At 40.8% G+C, this 19,630-nt stretch overlaps 1 protein-coding gene across 1 annotated transcript in view; it reads right to left on the reverse strand.

Moving 5' to 3' along the window:
• Positions 1 to 318: 318 nt before the first annotated feature.
• LOC149078264 (uncharacterized) overlaps positions 319 to 19,630 on the reverse strand; it is a 49,462-nt gene continuing 30,150 nt past the window's right edge. The window contains exons 2-3 of the mRNA XM_089241874.1: positions 9,077 to 10,125; positions 319 to 7,047 (exon numbers count right to left, since the gene is read on the reverse strand). Coding sequence (XP_089098000.1) covers positions 6,120 to 7,047; positions 9,077 to 9,972 — 1,824 coding nt within the window. The 5' untranslated portion in view covers positions 9,973 to 10,125 and the 3' untranslated portion in view covers positions 319 to 6,119. The remainder of the gene's footprint in view (positions 7,048 to 9,076; positions 10,126 to 19,630) is intronic.

Here is a 19,630-nt window from a genome sequence, read left to right on the forward strand (position 1 = left end):
AGTGGGTATCAAACTACACTTTTTAGCATGCTTTAGCACAGTAGTATGCGAGTGTCTTAAGCTGGGTTGCAAATGTCAAAATAAATCAAAGAAAACCAAAAAAATCTCTCACTTATGTTTGTGGGCAGTTGAATGGCCCTTTTATGTATAATAGCATCATCCTTTCCTCAATTACATTATCATGGAATGTAGTTTTTCGCCTTAACCAAGAGGAAACTCATCCATGCAAAAGGAATAACAAACAACAAATATGTGAAAAGAGTATATTAACTCTTTTTTTTTTTTAGTGAAATTTGATTTTTTTATTTCGGGACAATTGAAGTTTAAATTCACAAACAGTACACACAAAAACAAATATTTTATTTAAAATATATGTGTATATGTATTTATATGAATGTCACAATAAAAACAGTTTCCATATAAACATTTAAGAAAAATTATCTCAGTATAAAGTGAAATACCGTGGAAATGTGACAAAATAAATAATGAATAAATAAGCATCCCCTCCCTCTCATCGCATTTCCAGGTTTATTTACATAAATGCATTTTTTTTATGTGGAATGTGTATTGTGTCGTTGGAAGCACTTTGTTTGTGTCATACAAAAAGTGTCACTGCATTGTTTTACACTCAGTTGAAAAAAGCATGACAGAAATTTTTTGCTGTTCCCTCCCACACGCTTAACAATTTAAAAGTTTTATAATATCCGACACCTTCTCCACCCCCCACTTATGAAATTTTAGTATCCTTCACAAGTCAAAAAACAGCTATAGGGCTGTGGCAGCAAAACATTGTGGGTCTACATCAAATTCTTTGTATTCTGCTTCGCGATTTAAAATATATGATCTTTCAAGTAGCATTTACCTGAACCAGAGCTACTATAGCTAGAGCAGTGTTTCCCAAAGTCAGCAGTATCGCCCCGATGGAATGGTCCAGGTGGTGATAGAATTATACTGGCATAACGTAGGGTCCTATGGTTTCGCTTGGGTTGGGGGGGGGGCACGATGAGAGAAAAAAAATTCTGAAGGGGGTGATGGAACAGAAAGTTTGAGAAACTACGAGCTAGAGCGTGCTCATAATCTTGGTCTGATTTCCGCATGATCCACAAATTAGAAGGAAAACACTCACACACATTTGAACCACATATTTCTTACCTTAATCTCAATGGGGGAACTTTAATGTTTCCTAAGTTGAATGATTCTGTTTCAGAACCTGGGTGGCTAAGACTATTTGGGACAATGCAACGAATCCCTCCCCCCTCTTGCCTACTGGCTTCATTCCCGTATAGCGTATAGAGACGACTATCAACTCTCCCCCCCCCCCCAATGTTTTCTTGGTGTCGGCACCTCTGCCACTATAAGCTACGCCATACTGAACATATGTTATCAAAGAACTAACACCCCTGATGTAAGCTGTAACGACCCCGAATTTAGAGATCGGATTAATTCGGAATGTTGCCGCACACATTGGAAAATTCGCCCATACGGAAATTGTTATAGTTGGAGCCTGATACATGTCTCCCAGCCCGATAACGTCCATTTTCTTAGTTTTGTAAAATTTTTGTCCTAATTACATCGCGAGATTTCTAAGAGCATATCCTATAAAATGTGGGAAATTTAAGTCGAACTCGGAAATAAGGAATTTTAATTAAAGCTTTTATCGTGAATACATTTTTAATTAAATTCATTCCTTTACCTTAAAAATTTACTTATGAACCATTAATAGTTTCCCCCCCCCCGCGTGTTAACACAAGAGACAAAGCTGTTTTAACCGCTTCACGTGCAAGCGTTTGGCAAGAAATTTGGGTTATCTCTATTTAACAAATCAATGATAAATATGGTATCTTTGTCCTAACCTAACCACACAATAAGGCGCTTATACACTAGCACGCCGATCTTGCAACGCACGACACCTTGCAGTGGTTCTAATCCGCTCGTGGGTACACAAACTTCCTTTGTGTTCGTTGAAAAAACCGATTTCAGGTGGGTCCAGTGAAAACAGCTCAAGAATCGTTCACGACAACGTACAAATTACTGAACGACCAATTCCGAATGCTTTCATTGCATGATCCGCGCGCTAGTGTATACGCGCCTTAAGAGAGCCTTTTTTTTTATCCTCTACACCCATCACCCTATGTATTTTCTTTCGTTCATACATGCATATAGTAAATATATACATTACATGTGTTGTGTGGGAAAAAAATCTTTCGTACATAATAGGGTTACTAGACACCTTCGCGAAGGTGAAGAGAGAGGAAAAAAACAGAACTTGTTAGAATTTATTCCACTGGAGTTTTGACGTAATATTCGCCCATGATCGTAAAGGGGTTAGGATTTCGTGGTCTCTTAAGCTCAATTTCACGCTTCCCTCCCCAATAGGGGGAGTCTGATATGGTTTTAGCCAGGGACGAATCGAATCTTTCTCTTTTTTTTTACACTATAAATTTACTACCAGGTTTTCGGATGGATGGATGAGGGGTGGGTGGGGAAGAATTCTTTTGAATTCAAGTAGTAAAAGTTGTCAGGGTAGGAAGTGGAATATTTGATTCTATAGGACATAAGACACCCTAAATACGAGCCTGCTTACTGCTATCGTTAATACTACTTCAAATGTTCAGTTCTTGTTCACCAAAACTATGCAAGAAATTTATCTCCAATCTCATAAGAAGCAGCAACAACAAACACATTCCTATTTTCACCCAGTACAATCGCAAACGTGTTGAGAATCGGGTTCGGTGGACGATATCAATCGCCCAATTCAATATTAGCTGCAGTCGTTTTTCCCATAAAAGGCCAGCTCTCTGAAAGAGTTTTTTTTTTACTGTACCTCGTCAGAAAAATTAGAAATAATTATTGTGCCGAGTCTTTTATAAGTGTGGGTCTTATACACGGGGAAAAGAATTCCGTAAAACTTTATACATTTGCCGGCAGGGTCGGGCCTCCACTCGAACAAATTTTTTGGTGCCTATTTTTCGATTTCTGAAGAATGAAATAAATTATTGAATAACACTGAAATCGAACTGCCAATAAAAAAAGGGAAAATAATAAGTGGAAAGTAATAAAAAAGTGGAATACTGGAACAATGACTCTTGGCAAGCGAACTTTAGCTCAACTGACCGAGAGATCATTTATGGGGGGGGGGGGGGGCTGCAACATCGTATTAGAGATCTCTGGAATTGTAAATAATCCTTTGCCTGATAAAATCACTAAAAAAAAAAAACACCAACGAAAAAGGTAAACACATCTAAAAAGTCTCGACATACTATGGGTGCTGTCTTCAGAGGATAAATATAATACATACGTATAACCACTATCCATGATGACCGGGAATTCCACTTGGGTTGGATACAAAATCGGTTTGGCAACAGATATGCACAACGTCATTTCTGCACAAATGAAATTTGGGGGACATTTAGGCACAACCCTTCTTAGTTTTTTCTTTTTTCCCTTTCTATTTCTACTTTCTTTTATTCGCTTCCGTAAGTGGAGTTGTATAGAGGCCGTATTCACATCACATTGTTAAAGTTCAAAAATTTCTTTTTATTACTAGAATGTCGAGTGAATTTGGAATGCGTATTTTTCACTCCAAACGATTTTTCACCCTTAAATGTTACGGGAAAAGTTATTAGTTATAGCGATACAACCACGAAACGTCTTTTACCATAAAAATGAGCCATTTAAGCGGCAATGACGAGGTATCTCTCCCCCATGAAAGCTTTTTATTTCAACATTGACGAGCCTAGATATTTTGTAAAGTTGATTTCTCAATAGAAAACTTTTCCCTATACCCCTTAGTTTGTACTTGTTGAAAATCGGAGGAAAGCCTACTTCATTAAAAAAGATATGGCATTTTGGAAGGGAGGTTTAGTGACTTCCAATTGCCGTTTAAAGGGTTAAATTAAAATAAATGTTGAAAAACTTTCTTCACACAAACACAACACAATCGAACCCCGATTTAACGAATCGGTTAAATCCGACATTTTTATTAATTAAATCGAGAGAAATCGTTATATCGGGGATGAGATTAACAAAAGTGTAAGCACAGCGAAACACCTCAGAGAAGTTCATTAAATGAATAATTGGTTAAATCGGAGTTAGTTATATCGAAGTCCGACTATATGTGCAAATAAAACCAACGTTACCGATCGAATGCATAATTTTTGGTAAATGAATTGAAACCACCAAAAGTGTGCTGGTGAAATATTGCAAATCTGACCTAAAAATAAAGTGGAGATAACACTGCGTGTTGATTTTTGTTAAAGGTTTCAAAGCATGCGACTTTCTTTTCAGGAAGTTTAGATTATTTTGCTTTTGTCTAATAAATTCAATCCTTCGTATTTCATGGAATGAAAAAAATGACAAAAACCATACATTACAATCAGGAATGTGCATGAAGGACGATTTCAGTGGCACAATTTCACGTGGAGACAGCCCTCTTATGGCCATTTATGGTAGAGAAGAAAAGAAAGAATAAAGGCATGTGTTGTATGTGTGAAGGACCTGTGTTTTGTGCACTAGTGTTCCGAAATTCCCAATGTGAGGCATAGGCCAATTCATATATATGCATATATATTAGATCAGTCGGTTCCGTCTTTGACGTTGGGGGAAAGGGTTTCTCCGCCCATGATGTGCGGATCTGTCTATACACCAGAAAAGTCTAACCAGATTTCTCTAACCACGGCAGCTAATTTTCCCTGAGCAACCGGGAGTTTAGATTTTGTATCCAACCCAAATGCGATTCCCGGTCAGCGTAGATAGTGGTTACATTGTATTTATCTTCCGAAAAGGCGGCACCCATAGTGTATCAATTTCGTATTTTTCGGTGCATTTGCTTTTTTCGTTGGTCTTGTTTTGTGATAGAGATCTCAGTGCCGTGTTTAGTGGTCGGTCATTCATATTTACCGATTCAAAAAAAGACTGGAAGGAGTTTTAGACTCGCTGTAATGAGTCATGTTCATTACATGGATGGGAATGATTGCGTGAACATTTAGATTTGTGCGAAGACAATTCTGGACGGAAAATGAAAACCGATATCGTGATGCACATGGAATGATTGAGCCACTCTAGATCTCTCAGTGGGGCATTTACTCAGAGCTCCCATAACATGGGATAATCAGCCACAAATTAAAAAAGTGTGTCCACAGCCTAAATGTAATTTAATCGCGTGGGAGCCTCCCTAATTCCTGCTCTGCCCAGGGTCCTTGCAAGACGAAGTCGGGCCTTGCGTATCTCCTGGCTTTGAATTTTGCAAGATGGAAAGAACCGCCCTGGTGGACGCCTTTGGTGTAAATTTATTTTTGGTTTTAATTGTCGTCTCAGTGGTTTTTTTTTACGAGATAAAACAATTTTAATCTTATTCGTTGAAATTTTCGTTAAACCCATAGACAGAGATAGACTTGAAAGTCTGGGGGGGGGGGGAGCACGATGATGATGTAAATTCATATATACACGTATACATTAAATCAGACGACTCCCACCTTTAACGACGGTAGGGCAACGCCCCTCGTATCTCCGCCCATTGTTAGACCCCGTTTTCGAACGCTGAGATGATTTTGATTATTACGAACCATCCTCAAGTTTTGTTGGATAGACTCCTCCTTGCGAAATTCTCCGATCGCATTTACTGACAGCCACGTGCGTCACCAGAAAAGAATCCCATGGCTCCTCACATCCTGCAGCAGAACCCCTAGGTTGGGTACTTTGGCAGGGCTTCCGGGTCAGATTTTTCACTGACGCCCCCTCTACAGTTGTTTTTCGTGTAAAAACCAGGAAAGTAAGAATCGTCCTGAAAGGTGGGGGGAGGGGTCATTTTGAGAATCCATTGGCACAAATGAACATCACCGTCATCTCAACAAAGAAAAGGAAAAAAAAAGGTGTCTTTTCGGATATAAGCAAAATATCAAGAACGAGTTATAGGTGCAAGACCGAGAGGGAACAACACAGATTTGGAATAGTCCTCTTCTTTTTACAGGGAGGAGGTTTCAGGCGAAGCGTGACTGTTTCGTGGAGTAAATTCGGAATTCGGAGTTTTGTCGTTGACCGAAATTCGAGTGATTAGTAATTTGTTCCATAAACACGTACATACATACTGGCATTCTTTCATTTTGCAGACACTGCATCTCTCACGTCCGTAGATTCGCTGCCAGAGTTTGCGGAGGCGGTAGCAGCGTCGGTTTGATCCTCTTCAGGTTGGCCATCTTAGGTTTCCTGGTGGCACTTCCGTTGCGAGAATTGGATTTCATTTCGTCCCTCTGGCCGTGAATTTCCTTCTTGGCCTTCTGGCGTTCTTGTATCTTCTGCCTGAGAGTTATGAGAGTCGAGAGGCTCGCCCCGGTTCCGTGCTTGACGTGTTTGCCGGTCAGGGCACGCGTCGGTCTCTTCCTCTGCTGGTTGTTCGCCTCGTCTTCGTCGTTGACCATCGAAGACGGGGAACAGCGGTCCAATAGCGAAGGAGGCGAGGAGAAGTATTTCCCACCGGCTGGTTGGTGGTGAGGTCGGTTGCGAAACCGTTCGACCAGGTGATTGTAATATTCGTACACACTCCACGGATACCCGTCTTTCTTGGAGTCGACGTTCACTGGGCTTTGGCGCAGGTGTTGGAGAAGCACGTCGATTTTGCTGCTGCCGCTGTTGTTGTTGCCGGTGAGATCTTCGTCGTTGACGGGCTTGTTGTTGGACACCAGCAGGTTGAGAAGCGTGCGGTCTTTTTGCTGGTTGTTGCTCTGTTGTTGCTCTGGCTGGCATTTCGTCGCGTCTGCGCTGGCGTGATGATGGTGATGATGATGAAATTTTCGCTTCTTGTAAGGCTCTTTATAGAAAGGTCGCTGCTGAGGTTGCCTCTGTGAAGTGGGTACCATTGGAAGTGGCGGCGAGGTCCATTTCTTGAAATCGATGGTGGTGCCCTTCACACCATGCCCTCGATCACATTCGGTGTCAGAATCGTACCCCGGGTGGATGGTGATTCTCTTTTCAGATTCGTGTCTCTTGTCCAGGGTGGGAATGTCGGAGCAGCTGAGACATTTCCGGATCGTCAGCCGCCTATTTTCTGCCCTGAAAAAGTATTAACGGAAAGAAAGAAAAAACGAAGAAATTAAATATCGTCAGAATTCAATCGCATATCGTCGTCACAAAACTAGGACTCAAATATGGAGGAGTCCCAAAAAGTATAAATGCTATTGAAAGGCTATAAAACCATAAAGATTTTAGGTGGTACATGTTAATACGATATTGAGGTGAGAAGCACTCACACAGCCACAATTGAAAATTCATGAATCAAGTTACTCTACAAGAGGTGCCTACTTTGTGAAGTTATTCACAAAGTAGGCGCCATTGTGTGTCCTATACCGATAACAATTCTTGTCGTTCGAAGCAAAGAAGTTCTTCATTGTGTCTTCTTGGTTGTTACGAGTGTAGGAAAAGAGTCACGGATCTCAATAAGTGATAATCCAGGAGGGCAAGCCTTAGATCAGTTTCCCAACCCATCGCCGCCCCCTTCAGAAATTTTTTTCTCCCATCGCCCCCAACGCAATCTAACCCATAGGATCCTATGTTATACCCGTAGCTTCTACCGCCCCCTGGAACTTTCCATCGACCCCAAGGGGGCGTTAATGCCCACGTTGGGAATCACTGGTCTAGAAATATTTGCGGTACCAGTTTTATTACTTCAAGTTCCCGGAGTTTATACAGGGTCTTGTCCAAGATGTATTATACATCTGTTAACCCTGGTGTCCAGGAGCGTACGCATGACCGACTTTTGGGAGCACAAAAAGCTTGGAGGGGGGAATACAAAGGGTTTTCTTCCAGAGAAATTTTGCGTTACGAACCCTCACAAAGCATTTAAATTAGCAGCAACTATGAAATGGTGCATATGCAGTCTTACCATTCCTGGTCGTTTCAACTACACTGAACTTCCAAGCTGCTAATCGCCCGATTTTCCTCCTCAGCCTGGGAATCTGAGGTTTTGTCCTACTTGACCTTGACTGATTGTCGAAATTCGTGCAACTCGAATGAAATCTTTTGAAACACGTGGTCGCTTTCCATAGAAAACCATTTTGAAACACGTTAGAACTGCATTTGAACATGTAGATTGATTTAAAATTACTACACAGAGTATATTCCGCTGAACGTTCCCACTCAAGAAAGTTTCTGTGGTGTTTGGTCAGAACACGATAACCCCAAAATCACAGTTTTGAGATATAAGCATTTACATTGTCATTTAAAAATTAAAAATAACGCATACAACACAAATGCAAATGAAAATAACGTACATCAGCATGTTGTTTAGACATATGCACGTATTTGTGCATTTACCTCACTTCCAATTAGTTATAATTAGCAAGACTTAGATCAAAAAGCCATTTTTTGGAGATATCATGTTCTGACCAAACACCACAGGTTTACTTGCTTAATACGACTTATTTTCGTAATCTCTTAACTTTTACTAACACTTATCGAAATAGTAAATTAAATTTCCCGTTTAAAACGTTTTCCCGCCTACAACGTTTTTCATGACGAGTTTTTGGAAAACGCTACAAGTAGGATTCACTGTATAAGAGCTCTTCAATGTTATTTTACTTGTTTAAAACCAAGTGTTTCTTGACGCAAATAAAATTCAATATTGTAATCTCAATATTTGAATATTCAAATTCGCAATTCAAAAAGACGCCCCGGTTGTCGAATATTAACAGCATGAACTCTGGTGTGTTTGCAATGTTATTAGTTTCTCTAGATTTGAGATTTCAATAATGGTCATAGCGTCATATTGCGTGAAAGAGGAATTTCACAGAATACTCTCATTTGCAGTATGATCTTTGAGGACTTCCTACCGAACGGTTGATACTGTAAAAAAAATTGTTCATTAATAAACAAATATATAATTTGATAACTTTCTGGGGTGCCCTTTTCTCCTGATGCCCTCCTAAGCCCGTGATTATTTTGCTTAATGGTTGATCTGGCTCTGCTCTGGTACAATACGCTCTGGTCCATCGCGTTTATTTTCCTCGATAATCCGGGAAACGTTTATTGAAGGTTTCGGCTCAGAAATTTCAAATCAGTGATTTTAAAGAAAACAAAATTTTACCTGAGTTTCGGTCGGTGATGGACAAGCTGTTTCGAGTCATGCAGCTGCTCTCCACTAACGCAATTCTCGGATGGATGGTGCTCAGAGTAGCCGTTGGTTTCGTGACGACGTTGGTGATGATGATTTTGGTGGTGAAAGCCGTACAGTCTTGATTCAGTCGGTAACCGAGGGCTGCTGCGATGAACGCCATTGCCGTACACTGGGGCCGAGGGACTTACCTCGTTCCTGAGCGAGTGAGATTTCTCCTTGTGATGCATGAGATAAGATTTTATGGGCGACCGAGCTCGGGAATCACCGAGTCTGAAGCTGAGATCGTCCGGGAAATGACGCCTTTCGTCGTCATCCTCGACACCGTTGTAGGCGTCTGCCTTGGCGAACCGAACGTCCGTCGCGACTCCAGGTGTCGAGTTCCGCTGCTCCGCCGGAAACTTGGGAGATCCGTTCCTCGTCACCAAGTGATCCGAAGGTGCGATGCGAGTGGATCCCTCGTGAGAAGTGAACAGGGCGTACTGTATGCCGTACTGGTGTGCCAACAGAGGGTGCAGGTTCCGAAGCGACAGGAAATAAGGGTTCGCCAGTAGCGGCAACGAAGGATGAGGAGGAGGCGTGCTGCACCCCTGGTACAACGCCTCGCCCCCGTTCTTATTCCAGGCGTTTCTCCCGAATCCGATGGGCACGGAGGCGACGAAAGTGTCGACGCGCTGGTCGTCGTCTTCGTCATCGGAATAGCTTTGGTAGCCGTTGGTGTATTCGGACCTGTTGCGCTCCCGTCTGATGGCGGCCTTCTTTCTCAAATCTATGGGGAAGTCGTTGGTGGAATCGGCCGCGTAGATAGGAGTAGGTATCACTAGGCCGCTGGTACGAAGGCCGGCGCCGAACGGTCCACCAAACGACATCACTTCTTTTTTATTGCGTCGCGCGACACACAAACGTAGAACACCGTCGACGTCAGCACTTGCGACGTTTCATGATTCACTTCCGTATATCGACGACACCGTCTGTCCGACTTTTTCTGGATGTTTTCTCCACGCAATCACTTGAAATCAAACCTGCGACATAAAAAAATGTTATAAGAATCAATACTTTACACGAACAAACAACGTACATAGAAATTTCATTGATAATTCACCAAGATATCAGGATGTCCTACACCCAACTTCGCTTGTTCCCGCCCGCCCCACGAATAGCAATTGCCATACTCTTCACGAGTTCGTCTCGAGCTTTCCTGCCACCCTGTGCAGGCTCATGTGCTGCCCTTAAAGATGGCCTTGGTGGGAGGTTGAAACGACCTCAACTAGGGTTCTCGGGGATGAACCTGGTTTTTTCACCCATCCAAATCCGCACACATTTATCACAACAACAACATGTCATTGGCCATACGCTTTTAAAAATGTTCCGTTTTCGGATAAAAGGTATTTCACCGTTCTTGATTATGACATGTGATTTTCTGGACATTACAGCATTGATGAACCATCATATTTTACCAAAATATATAGACCAAAATACCTATTTCAATGTTCTCCAGGTAGAAACTAGGGGAGTTCAGGCCCTGGTCAAATGAGAACCCGAATTCTTTCTTTGACTTTGTGTGTGTGTGTTTGACCGCTTCTAAAAAAATTACTTGGTGGGGCACCAAAATGCACAACTGGCCCCATTGAGATAGAGTACATTCTTGTTTCTAATGTTACGGCCCCACTTCCCTCAAGTTTTCTCAAAGTTTGCGTTGCCAAGGTATAGCTAAAAAGAGTGACAGCGCTGATGGCTTATGGATTTTTATTATTCATAATTTTAAAAATTTATGTGTCTAAACAAAAGCCTAGGTTGTCGCTCGGGTGCACCACACCTCTTGCACCCTTGCTTAAGCCTCCTCTGGCACTTTTACTCAAACAGAAAGAGGACCAAGGACCCCGGCCATAGTCAGTATGAGAGGGGCGTGTGAACAGATTTTGTGTAATTTCTTTTTTCCAAGCTCTTGTGCACATCCGGGGGTCCGTGGATCACTCTTGAAAACCACTAAGTAAGCCAAACCCGTTTCCTACCAGATTCGAAGGGGGGAGGGGGGAAATAAATACAGTCGAACTTGGTTAATTCGAAGCTCAAGGGGACAGCTAAAATGGTCGAATTATCCAATTAATTTATACTTTATCCGTAAAAAATGACTACAAATTATAACTCAATCATCAATATTTAAATAGTATTAATATAATTAACCTTATCTGCTACATTATTTCACCGTTCTGGAATCAGCATCACTGTAGAACAGTGGTTCTTAGAACGCGCGCATAGTGCGGCGACCAACAGGTACGAGAGTATATAATAGAGACCAGCGGCGAAAACAATTGTATTGTTTTGTTCTACGCTGCACACACTCGAAAAGCGAGGCGAAGGAGGTCATTCAACGAGATGCACGGCTTGAAAAATTATTTTCACCTCGATCTGTGCTGATTTTCGCCATCTGTTGATTGGTGCGTTTCTCTATATTTTTTTTCTTTCCCTCTTCTGTGGAGGGATCACCATCATCACACCCTTACATCTTAACCGGGAGTGAATATCGGGTCCCATCTCGCAATCCCAAAAATGCATGTCCCAAAAGATAATTTTTGCGGGTACGAGATGGGAATGAAAAAAATGATAACATGTTGACTGATTTCTCAGAAAAAGACTGAAATGATCAGAAGAATTGAACTGACCTTTTGAAAAGTATGAAATCATACCGACATTTTCACTTCTCAATTTTTAACTTCCCCTTTCCCACGCCCAAAATACAGGGTGTTTCAAAAAGAATCACCCGATTTGAAATACGTATATTAGAAAAATATTGAACACACATAAACACTTGAGATAAATTTTATATTGCATGGCTAATCATAAAGTTTTTACAAACCAAATTAAAGGTATGCATGGCATATGTGTCCAAAAAAAAAAAGCATGGCATATGTCTAAACCATAGTTTCCCAAACTTTTTTGTCCCATCGCCCCCTTCTTCAGAAATTTTTTTCTCCCATCGCCCCCCAACGCAATCTTACCCATAGGAACCTATGTTATACCCGTAGCTTCTACCGCCCCCCTGAAACATTCCATCGCCCACGTTGGGAATCACTGGTCTAAAACGGTAGTCAAATTCGTCTCAAACTTTTGCGAGCATGTTTGTTATGCTTCAGTTCGGCTAATGTAGCCGGAAGGAGAGGCACATAAACCTAGTCTTTTATAAACCCCCACAAGGAGAAATCGCACACTGTGAAGTCCGGCGATCTTGGAGGCCAGTAATGTTCAACTGAATCGTCAGGTGTCCGTGCGGCCGATCCATCGTTTAAGAGTGCGATTGTTCAAAAGTTCTCGAATGTCCAACTTCCAGTGTGGTGGTGGCCCTTCCTGTTGGAAAATGAAGTCATCCGAATCGGTTTCTAACTGTGGGAAAAGCCCATTTTGACAAACACTGAAGTGGCGGCCGAAGGAAGAGCGTTAGCGCTACCTGTCGGCAACTGCGTGAAACTCGAGATTTCCCCTCTTTCTACCTATACGTTATTCGATCAAAACGGATTGAATAGTTATGATTTTTTTAAATAGGATGATTCTTTTTGAAACACCCTGTATTTAACAGTTTGTTTACATTCGTACCTCGCGTTATTCACTTGCTGCGCTTATATTTGATACTGTCGTGAGCACATGACTCAGAAAAAAGGTCGAAAAACTAATCAAATGTTGAAAAGACACAAAGACACTATAACTACCAACCATACACCAAAAAAAGAAGTTGAAATATGGAAGAAGTTGCAAAATATTCAACCGTTTCAGTTTTTTTATTCTATTCTAAAAAACGGGAACGTTTTTTAACTAAACTTTGAACTACAGTAATATCCTGCATTTTTGTTATTCAACCATTGTGAAGCGGCGTTAGAATGGAACTGTTTCAGTGTATGTCACGAATTATGATATTTTGTTAATGTTTCATAGATCCCTCAAGAAGTGTTTCTCGGGGGAAATAAATTTGAATGTGGTCAACGGAAAGAAACTGATCAAGAACTAAAGGAAAGGTCTTTTTTCCCTCATGCAATTGTCTTCATTACAGGAAGACCATTGCACAAAAGCAGTTCTACACGTACATGGATCACAGCGAATAGGTGTGACTACAGACTCATTACGACGTTAAGTACGAAAATATTTGTCAACAAGGGAAGGGAAGAACATTTTCGAGCCTTTTATATAGGCTTGCGACCTGATAACGATAACGCACATGAAAAAAAGTAAGTTTGGTCAAACCTTGGCTTCAGAATGCGCTTTGACGAAAAAAAAAGTGATAACATTATCCTCCCCCATGCCACGATACTGTAAGGCCAGACGTAGCCCAGGTTCTGTCCCATGAGGGATGTAAGCCCTTTACCGTGTCATGATAATACTTCACCAAACACCAACTCTGGCCATATCGCAATTTACTGCGATTAATGAGACGGGTTGGAAATGAAGGCGCTGCCTATCGGTGGTCACCTCAAGCTCGTTTAGGAAAAATATCTTAATCATATCCTCCCTCGGATTCGAACCCGGGACCGCGACAGCAACTTACACGATGGTAGACAAGCATCTCACCACCACGCCACCATTGATTCCATCCGTAACAACTATAAATTAATATTTCTTTGACATTTGTGTGAATTTTTTCCTGAGTCATGCATATTCATCAAATCTGAGCACAACATGCTAATAACACGAGGTATCAATGTAAACAAACTACAAAATAGTTTAAGCAAATTATATTTTTTCTCAACAGAAATGGAAAGCAAGTACAATCGCTGATCGAAAAAGAAATTTTTACGACGCTAAATTCGTGGCACATTCGTCACACAGTCAGTGGATGAGGCAGGCAGGCAAGCGTCTACGATTCATATTTTTTTAGAAATTGAAAAATTCAATTTTCATCATCATTTTAATTTTCCTGAATAATCAATCAACATGTTGTAATTTTTTTTCATCAAAAACACCCTAAAACGCTCTCCTACACCCCCAGAGGTGCGCGCTCCCCCGTTGGGAATCACTGGATTAAATTGACCAGCCGCCCTCAGGGGTATCGACAGACGCGGACACACGGGGAACGCGCGTAATACACGAAACACTTGAATTTTTTTTTACGAAAATAAGAACAAAGTAGCTATGCTTCAACTATAGAAATGATAATGATCATTCTAAATAATACAACAGATAAACAAGAATCATTCGCAACTCGAAGGAGCGCCATAGGTCATTTTCTCTACGGGCTCTGCGTCTGGTAATTGTGGCCCTGGAATTGACCTAATAACGAGGGTGTACTGACATTTTATGTTGGGCTTGAAATAAGTTTAACTTGCATAATAATATAGTTATTATAAACAATAATTGAAGCAGTAGAGAGGGATTAAATGCAACACCAATTTTTTAGCTAGTTTTTGACAATTAAAATACCTTATTTAGTTTTAGTTTTTTTTTTTCTTTCTTCATTAATTTATAAATGACTTGTTTTAGTATCGTACATGTTATAGTATTACATCACAGTAATTATTGATTCCAATTACTTCACACTTATATCGAGAATTTGGCGAATGTGATACATTTATACATGATTATGCAGGCACTAAAAATGCCCAAAATAGGCATTTTAGTGCTTTTTTGCCTGCCTATTTTGACCATTTTTAGTGCGTAAACTTCCGGGCTCTAGTAATGAATAAACCGTCTGTAAACGGGGAAACGCTTTCATCAGGAAATCCCGATGAGAATTAGTAAGATTCGGGACCAGAAAAAAAAAAATATCGTACTAAGCGGGAAAACGTTCCAAGTCGGAACGTTATAATCGGGATCTCGACTGTAAATATAACAAAAACCTTAAATCGATATGGATTCTAGTTTTCCATTTAAGCTAAAAATTTTAATCGGGAACAATAAATGCAGTCGAGGCTCGTTATAACGACCCCCATCGTTCCACTGAGAACGGACGTTATATCGAGTGGCTATCGGGGCCGCGACTAGAAATCAAAATTTTGAAAAAAGAAGGGGCACGTTCAGTTTCGGGAGCACAAGGAATCTCTCCCAGAGAAATTTTGACCTTCAAAAGGCATTTTAAATTACAGAAATAGATTATATGCAGTACGTATATATGAAGGTACTTTATTTCGATATTTAAATTTTTTACTAAACTATTTGAAAATATTTTTCATTTTCGATCGTCTTGAGAAGGGAACGGCCCCGCCTCCTGCGTACGCCTCTGGTCACAAACGTGTGAACTCGGGTCTGTTTCTTCGCTAGAAAATTTCGCAGTATCATAACGTTCATCTTTACGCCACGCGCGTGTAGGCAACACATAACGCGGAGAATCACGATTTTCGAAACTCGGAAATGAAGAGAGTGATTCTTGGATTTTTTTCAATAAATAAATTTTGTCTCTTTGGATTCGGAATAAATATTAATTTTCAATTTTTTCGCGTTTGTTTTTTTAATAAATTTTAATAAGTTATATCAGTCTTTCTTAAAGTGTGCGTTGCGGCTCCTAAGGGCGTCGTCAACCTTTGTCAAGGGCGTCGCGACGAGCTGGGCATATTCATTTGTGTACCTATTCATGCTTTGAAGTTTTTTTTTTGCAAGTGAAAATACTCGCTGCAGATTTCCCACGAGCTATGCAAGGGAGCCGCCGGTGTAAAAAGTTTGAGAACCACTCAGGGCCGTCTTAAGAACATTATGGGCCCCCGGGCCAAGTGATTTTTCTGAGGCCCCCGGGCCGTGCCCGGGTGAGCCCATGCGTTAAGACGGCGCTGGAACCATTGCGTTATATGATATACATGTATACAAGACATTTCTCCAAAACCATAGGAAAAAATAATGCAAACAGTAGCGTTCACCTTGGGACACCCCCCCCCCCCCCCCACCTCCAAAGAAGAGTTATTAGATTGATTTGATATACAGTCAAACCTCGTTAATGAGTCACTCTTGGGAGAGCAAAAATATGACTTCGTAAGCGGAGTGACTCGTTAAACGGAGTAAGCCATAGCTGTGCCAATTCCTGTCTGAGGACAATTGGGACTTCGAAAAAGTGACTCGGTAAGCGGAGTGACATGTTAACCGGGTGACGCACTAACGAGGTTTGACTGTACTTCCTCTCATCAGGACGTTCTTATTCGGGAAATTCTCTCGCGACATCTTAACGTTGGTCGTGACCAACACTTTGGGAATAAGGTATGATAGAGACGAAGAAAGAAAACTCTTTTCAGATACTGTAGTCGTATCTTAAGGGCGGCAAAATACTTTTCACCTCAGGCAGCAGAATTTCTAGGACCTACCCTGTGGGACAGTGCCTATTTTGCCCCAACCCCCGGTCGTAATTTCAAACAAAAAAAAAAAAGAGTAAACTCAGTATCTTTCCTGATCCAGCGCCCGGGGAACAAAACTTCCCCCTCCTAGTTGTGGCCTGGTCGTTATATCGGAAGTTTTGAAAATAAATAAAATTTAGCTTCTCTTAAGAAATTTTCATATTCAGACGAGGGAAAAAAATCATACAGTAGCCTATTATTCGTTTTGTTATAAATGTAAGCAGTAACAAAACATGAAAATGAATTAGGTTAAAAATACTGTGATGATTTAAATGAATTTAAGGTCGAACCCACTCAAGAACGGGTTCAGCTAATTTATTTGCAAAAAAATGAGTTTTAGCAGAGCTGAGCTCAGACGTTGTGATGGATTGAATGACCTTTTCAAGTCCTTACAATGGACTGAGCAAACACGCATGAGCGGGAGAAAATTTTGGACTTATTGTACCGATTGTTATAATGGGACGGTCGCTATAACGCGCAGTCGTTATAACGAGCATTTTCGCATCGTCAATTAATGTTTCCTCACAGAGAGTTCGGAAATGCCATATTCATATCACCAGAACTCTGGAATGACTAAGCAAGACGTGATTATTTCTATTACTACATACACTGTTTTCAAGGTAAACAGGATGAACGTGGCATGTCCTGCCAAACGAATGTGGGTGATAGACCAGCCCAAGAGGAACATGAAACACTCTTTTTACCCTGTCTTATCTCGAACCGTTTTCGAGTTATGGTGGATAATCGAATATTTAGGGGAAAAAAATGCGTCCAGCCTGAAAAAAAAGAAACCCCCCCCCCTAAAATTGTGCGCATATCTTTCCATATATGTGCTTAGCTTGCGTGTAGGTCTTTCAGAAACTCCACAAATTTTGATTTTTTTTCACACTGGGCGCATTTTTCCCCATAATCGATTATTCACCATAACTCGAAAACGTTTCATGATAGGACAGGGTTGGTAGGGTGTTTCTCTTGGGCTTGTCTATCACCCCTTTTCGTTTGGCAGAACATGCCACGTTCACCCTGTATAATAACACTGATTCTCGAAACGACATGCGTAAATACAAAGGGAAATTCACGGTACGTACCTGGCGGAACTTCGTGGACGCTGAAATCACTGTTTGATACACATACAAAATAGTTATTTCGGCCGAAGTACAATAAGAGAGAGAGAGAGACGAACGCGGGATGCTGATCATTTTTTGCTCCTCCCCACGAATGCTCTTCGGCATCTTCGCGCTCTATTTGATGAGCAGCCGACAAATGAGAGGGGCCCCCTCGCTCGGAGGGCCACCCACTGCTTCTCACATATTCCAATCGTTAAACTTCTACCTCGGTGTTTCTCAAAGTTTGCCGCGGTTCCTAGGGGCGTCGCGGTGAATTAGAAATATTGATTTGTGTGCATAGTTACGCTTTGAAGTGGTTCTTTTATAAGGGAAAATATCTCCGCCGAGCGATGAACTATGATTTAGGAGGGGGGGGGGGGTGACAAAAGTTTGAGAGCTACTGCTCCACCTTTTTAACCGACATTCCTTGCAGTTAATTCATCACGAAAAACAAACGATAATAGAAAGCAATTTTCAAAAAAAAAAAAAAAAAAAAATAGCCTGCGCTAATGAGAGAGGAAATTTGAATTCATCCAAAAAAAATCGAGGTTGAGCGTTTGTCGATTCGACAATAAAAGCAGTTTGGAGATGCATTAAAAGCGACGATTGATTTCTGTTCCAAGAAAAGCAGATTTGCGTCGTAGCAGAATCGGGGAAGAAAATTCAACGTGATTGGGGAAATACGGGGGAATGCCGAGATCAATGAGACTCGAAACTTCTCACCTTACCTCGAAATTCGGAAAAATTAGAAAAACAATAGGCTTATAAATTGAGTTGGTTTTTTACCAAAAAACAAACTGAGGAAGACTTTTTTTTATGGGCAGGGCTGCAAGTTTGGGTGAGAATTACATTATTTTTGCATGTTGCTGGAGGATACAAAACGATGCAGCCTGGCATCCAAATTAAAAAACCTCTTCGTATCGATAGAGTATCGTGAGGTTGTTTTAACAGGAATTATCCGTATTGCCAATAACTCTTGTCGGCATTGCATAGAGTTTCCGATATTTTCAATACGATACGATACATGATGAGTACCGCGGTACAGTCCGATATCTAAATCCAAAGATGTAATCACATGAGCACGGTGTTACTGTCACCTCCTAATTCCGCCGGCATCATATTATAATACTGTTAGATTTTTATTTATTTATTCAATATTGCTCGGCCGAGGCCTATACAAGGGAATGCGGTGGTGAAGTTTGACAGAAGAGACGGTTGGTGTTAGGAAGAAAATTGGAAATTGTTGTACAATCAAAAATGTTTGGGGGGAGATTGTTCCAATCGGTTATTGTTCGAAGAAAGAAACTAAATTTGTGAAACAATCTGTGGATGCAAAGATGGGTTTCAATTTAGGGGAAAGGTTAATTCTATTGGAAAAATATGAAGCTGGAGTTAAAAAATTGAAAGTGTCGATATGAAAATGGCCATAAAGGACTTTGAAAAGGAAAGTTAATCGAGAGCTTCTAACCCCTTAACGATCATAGGTGAGACATCTCGTCCGAATGCAAACGGAAGAAATCCATTTCAGCTCTCCCTACTACATTTCACTTCTTTTCTCATCATCGTGAAGCTTCATTGTAACCCTATGAAACGGAAGTTGTTTTTTCTCCTCCCCGTTCTTCCTATACCTATTGTTTTTCATTCTTTTTATGAGACAGCGGGAAAGGAGGAGAAGAGGAAAGTGAAATCTACTGCACTCTTTTCTCTCTACCTATTTTTAACATGCGAACCAATTTTTTGAGAATTATCGCCAAGTTTTCAAATACAGATCATCCAAATTCGTTGCCAGAAGCCTTAAGGGGTTAATGCAAGAATGTTGTTTTTAAAATAATTTATAACACGATAAAAAATGCATTATCTTTTTTTACTGCTTTTTCAATTCAAAATTGACCATAGAGCGCACGGGAAATTTTCCCCCCGTCACGTACATACCTTATCATATTTGGATCGATGATCTATTTTCAAACGTATCGACTTGTTGTAATGTAATGTAATAAAATGTAAATGACCGAATATTTTTGGTTCACTTGAAGGGTAAGCAACGAGTAGCTATGATGACCAAAGTTCGAAGAAGCTGGGTGAAAGTCCGGCTTGTTTTACAGGACAGTTAAATAAAACCG

Source organism: Pholcus phalangioides, unplaced genomic scaffold (assembly GCF_987345545.1).
Source record: "Pholcus phalangioides strain wild (caught in Gottingen) unplaced genomic scaffold, Ppha-v1.0 ptg000014l_1, whole genome shotgun sequence".
NCBI classification, from domain to species: Eukaryota; Metazoa; Arthropoda; class Arachnida; order Araneae; family Pholcidae; genus Pholcus; species Pholcus phalangioides.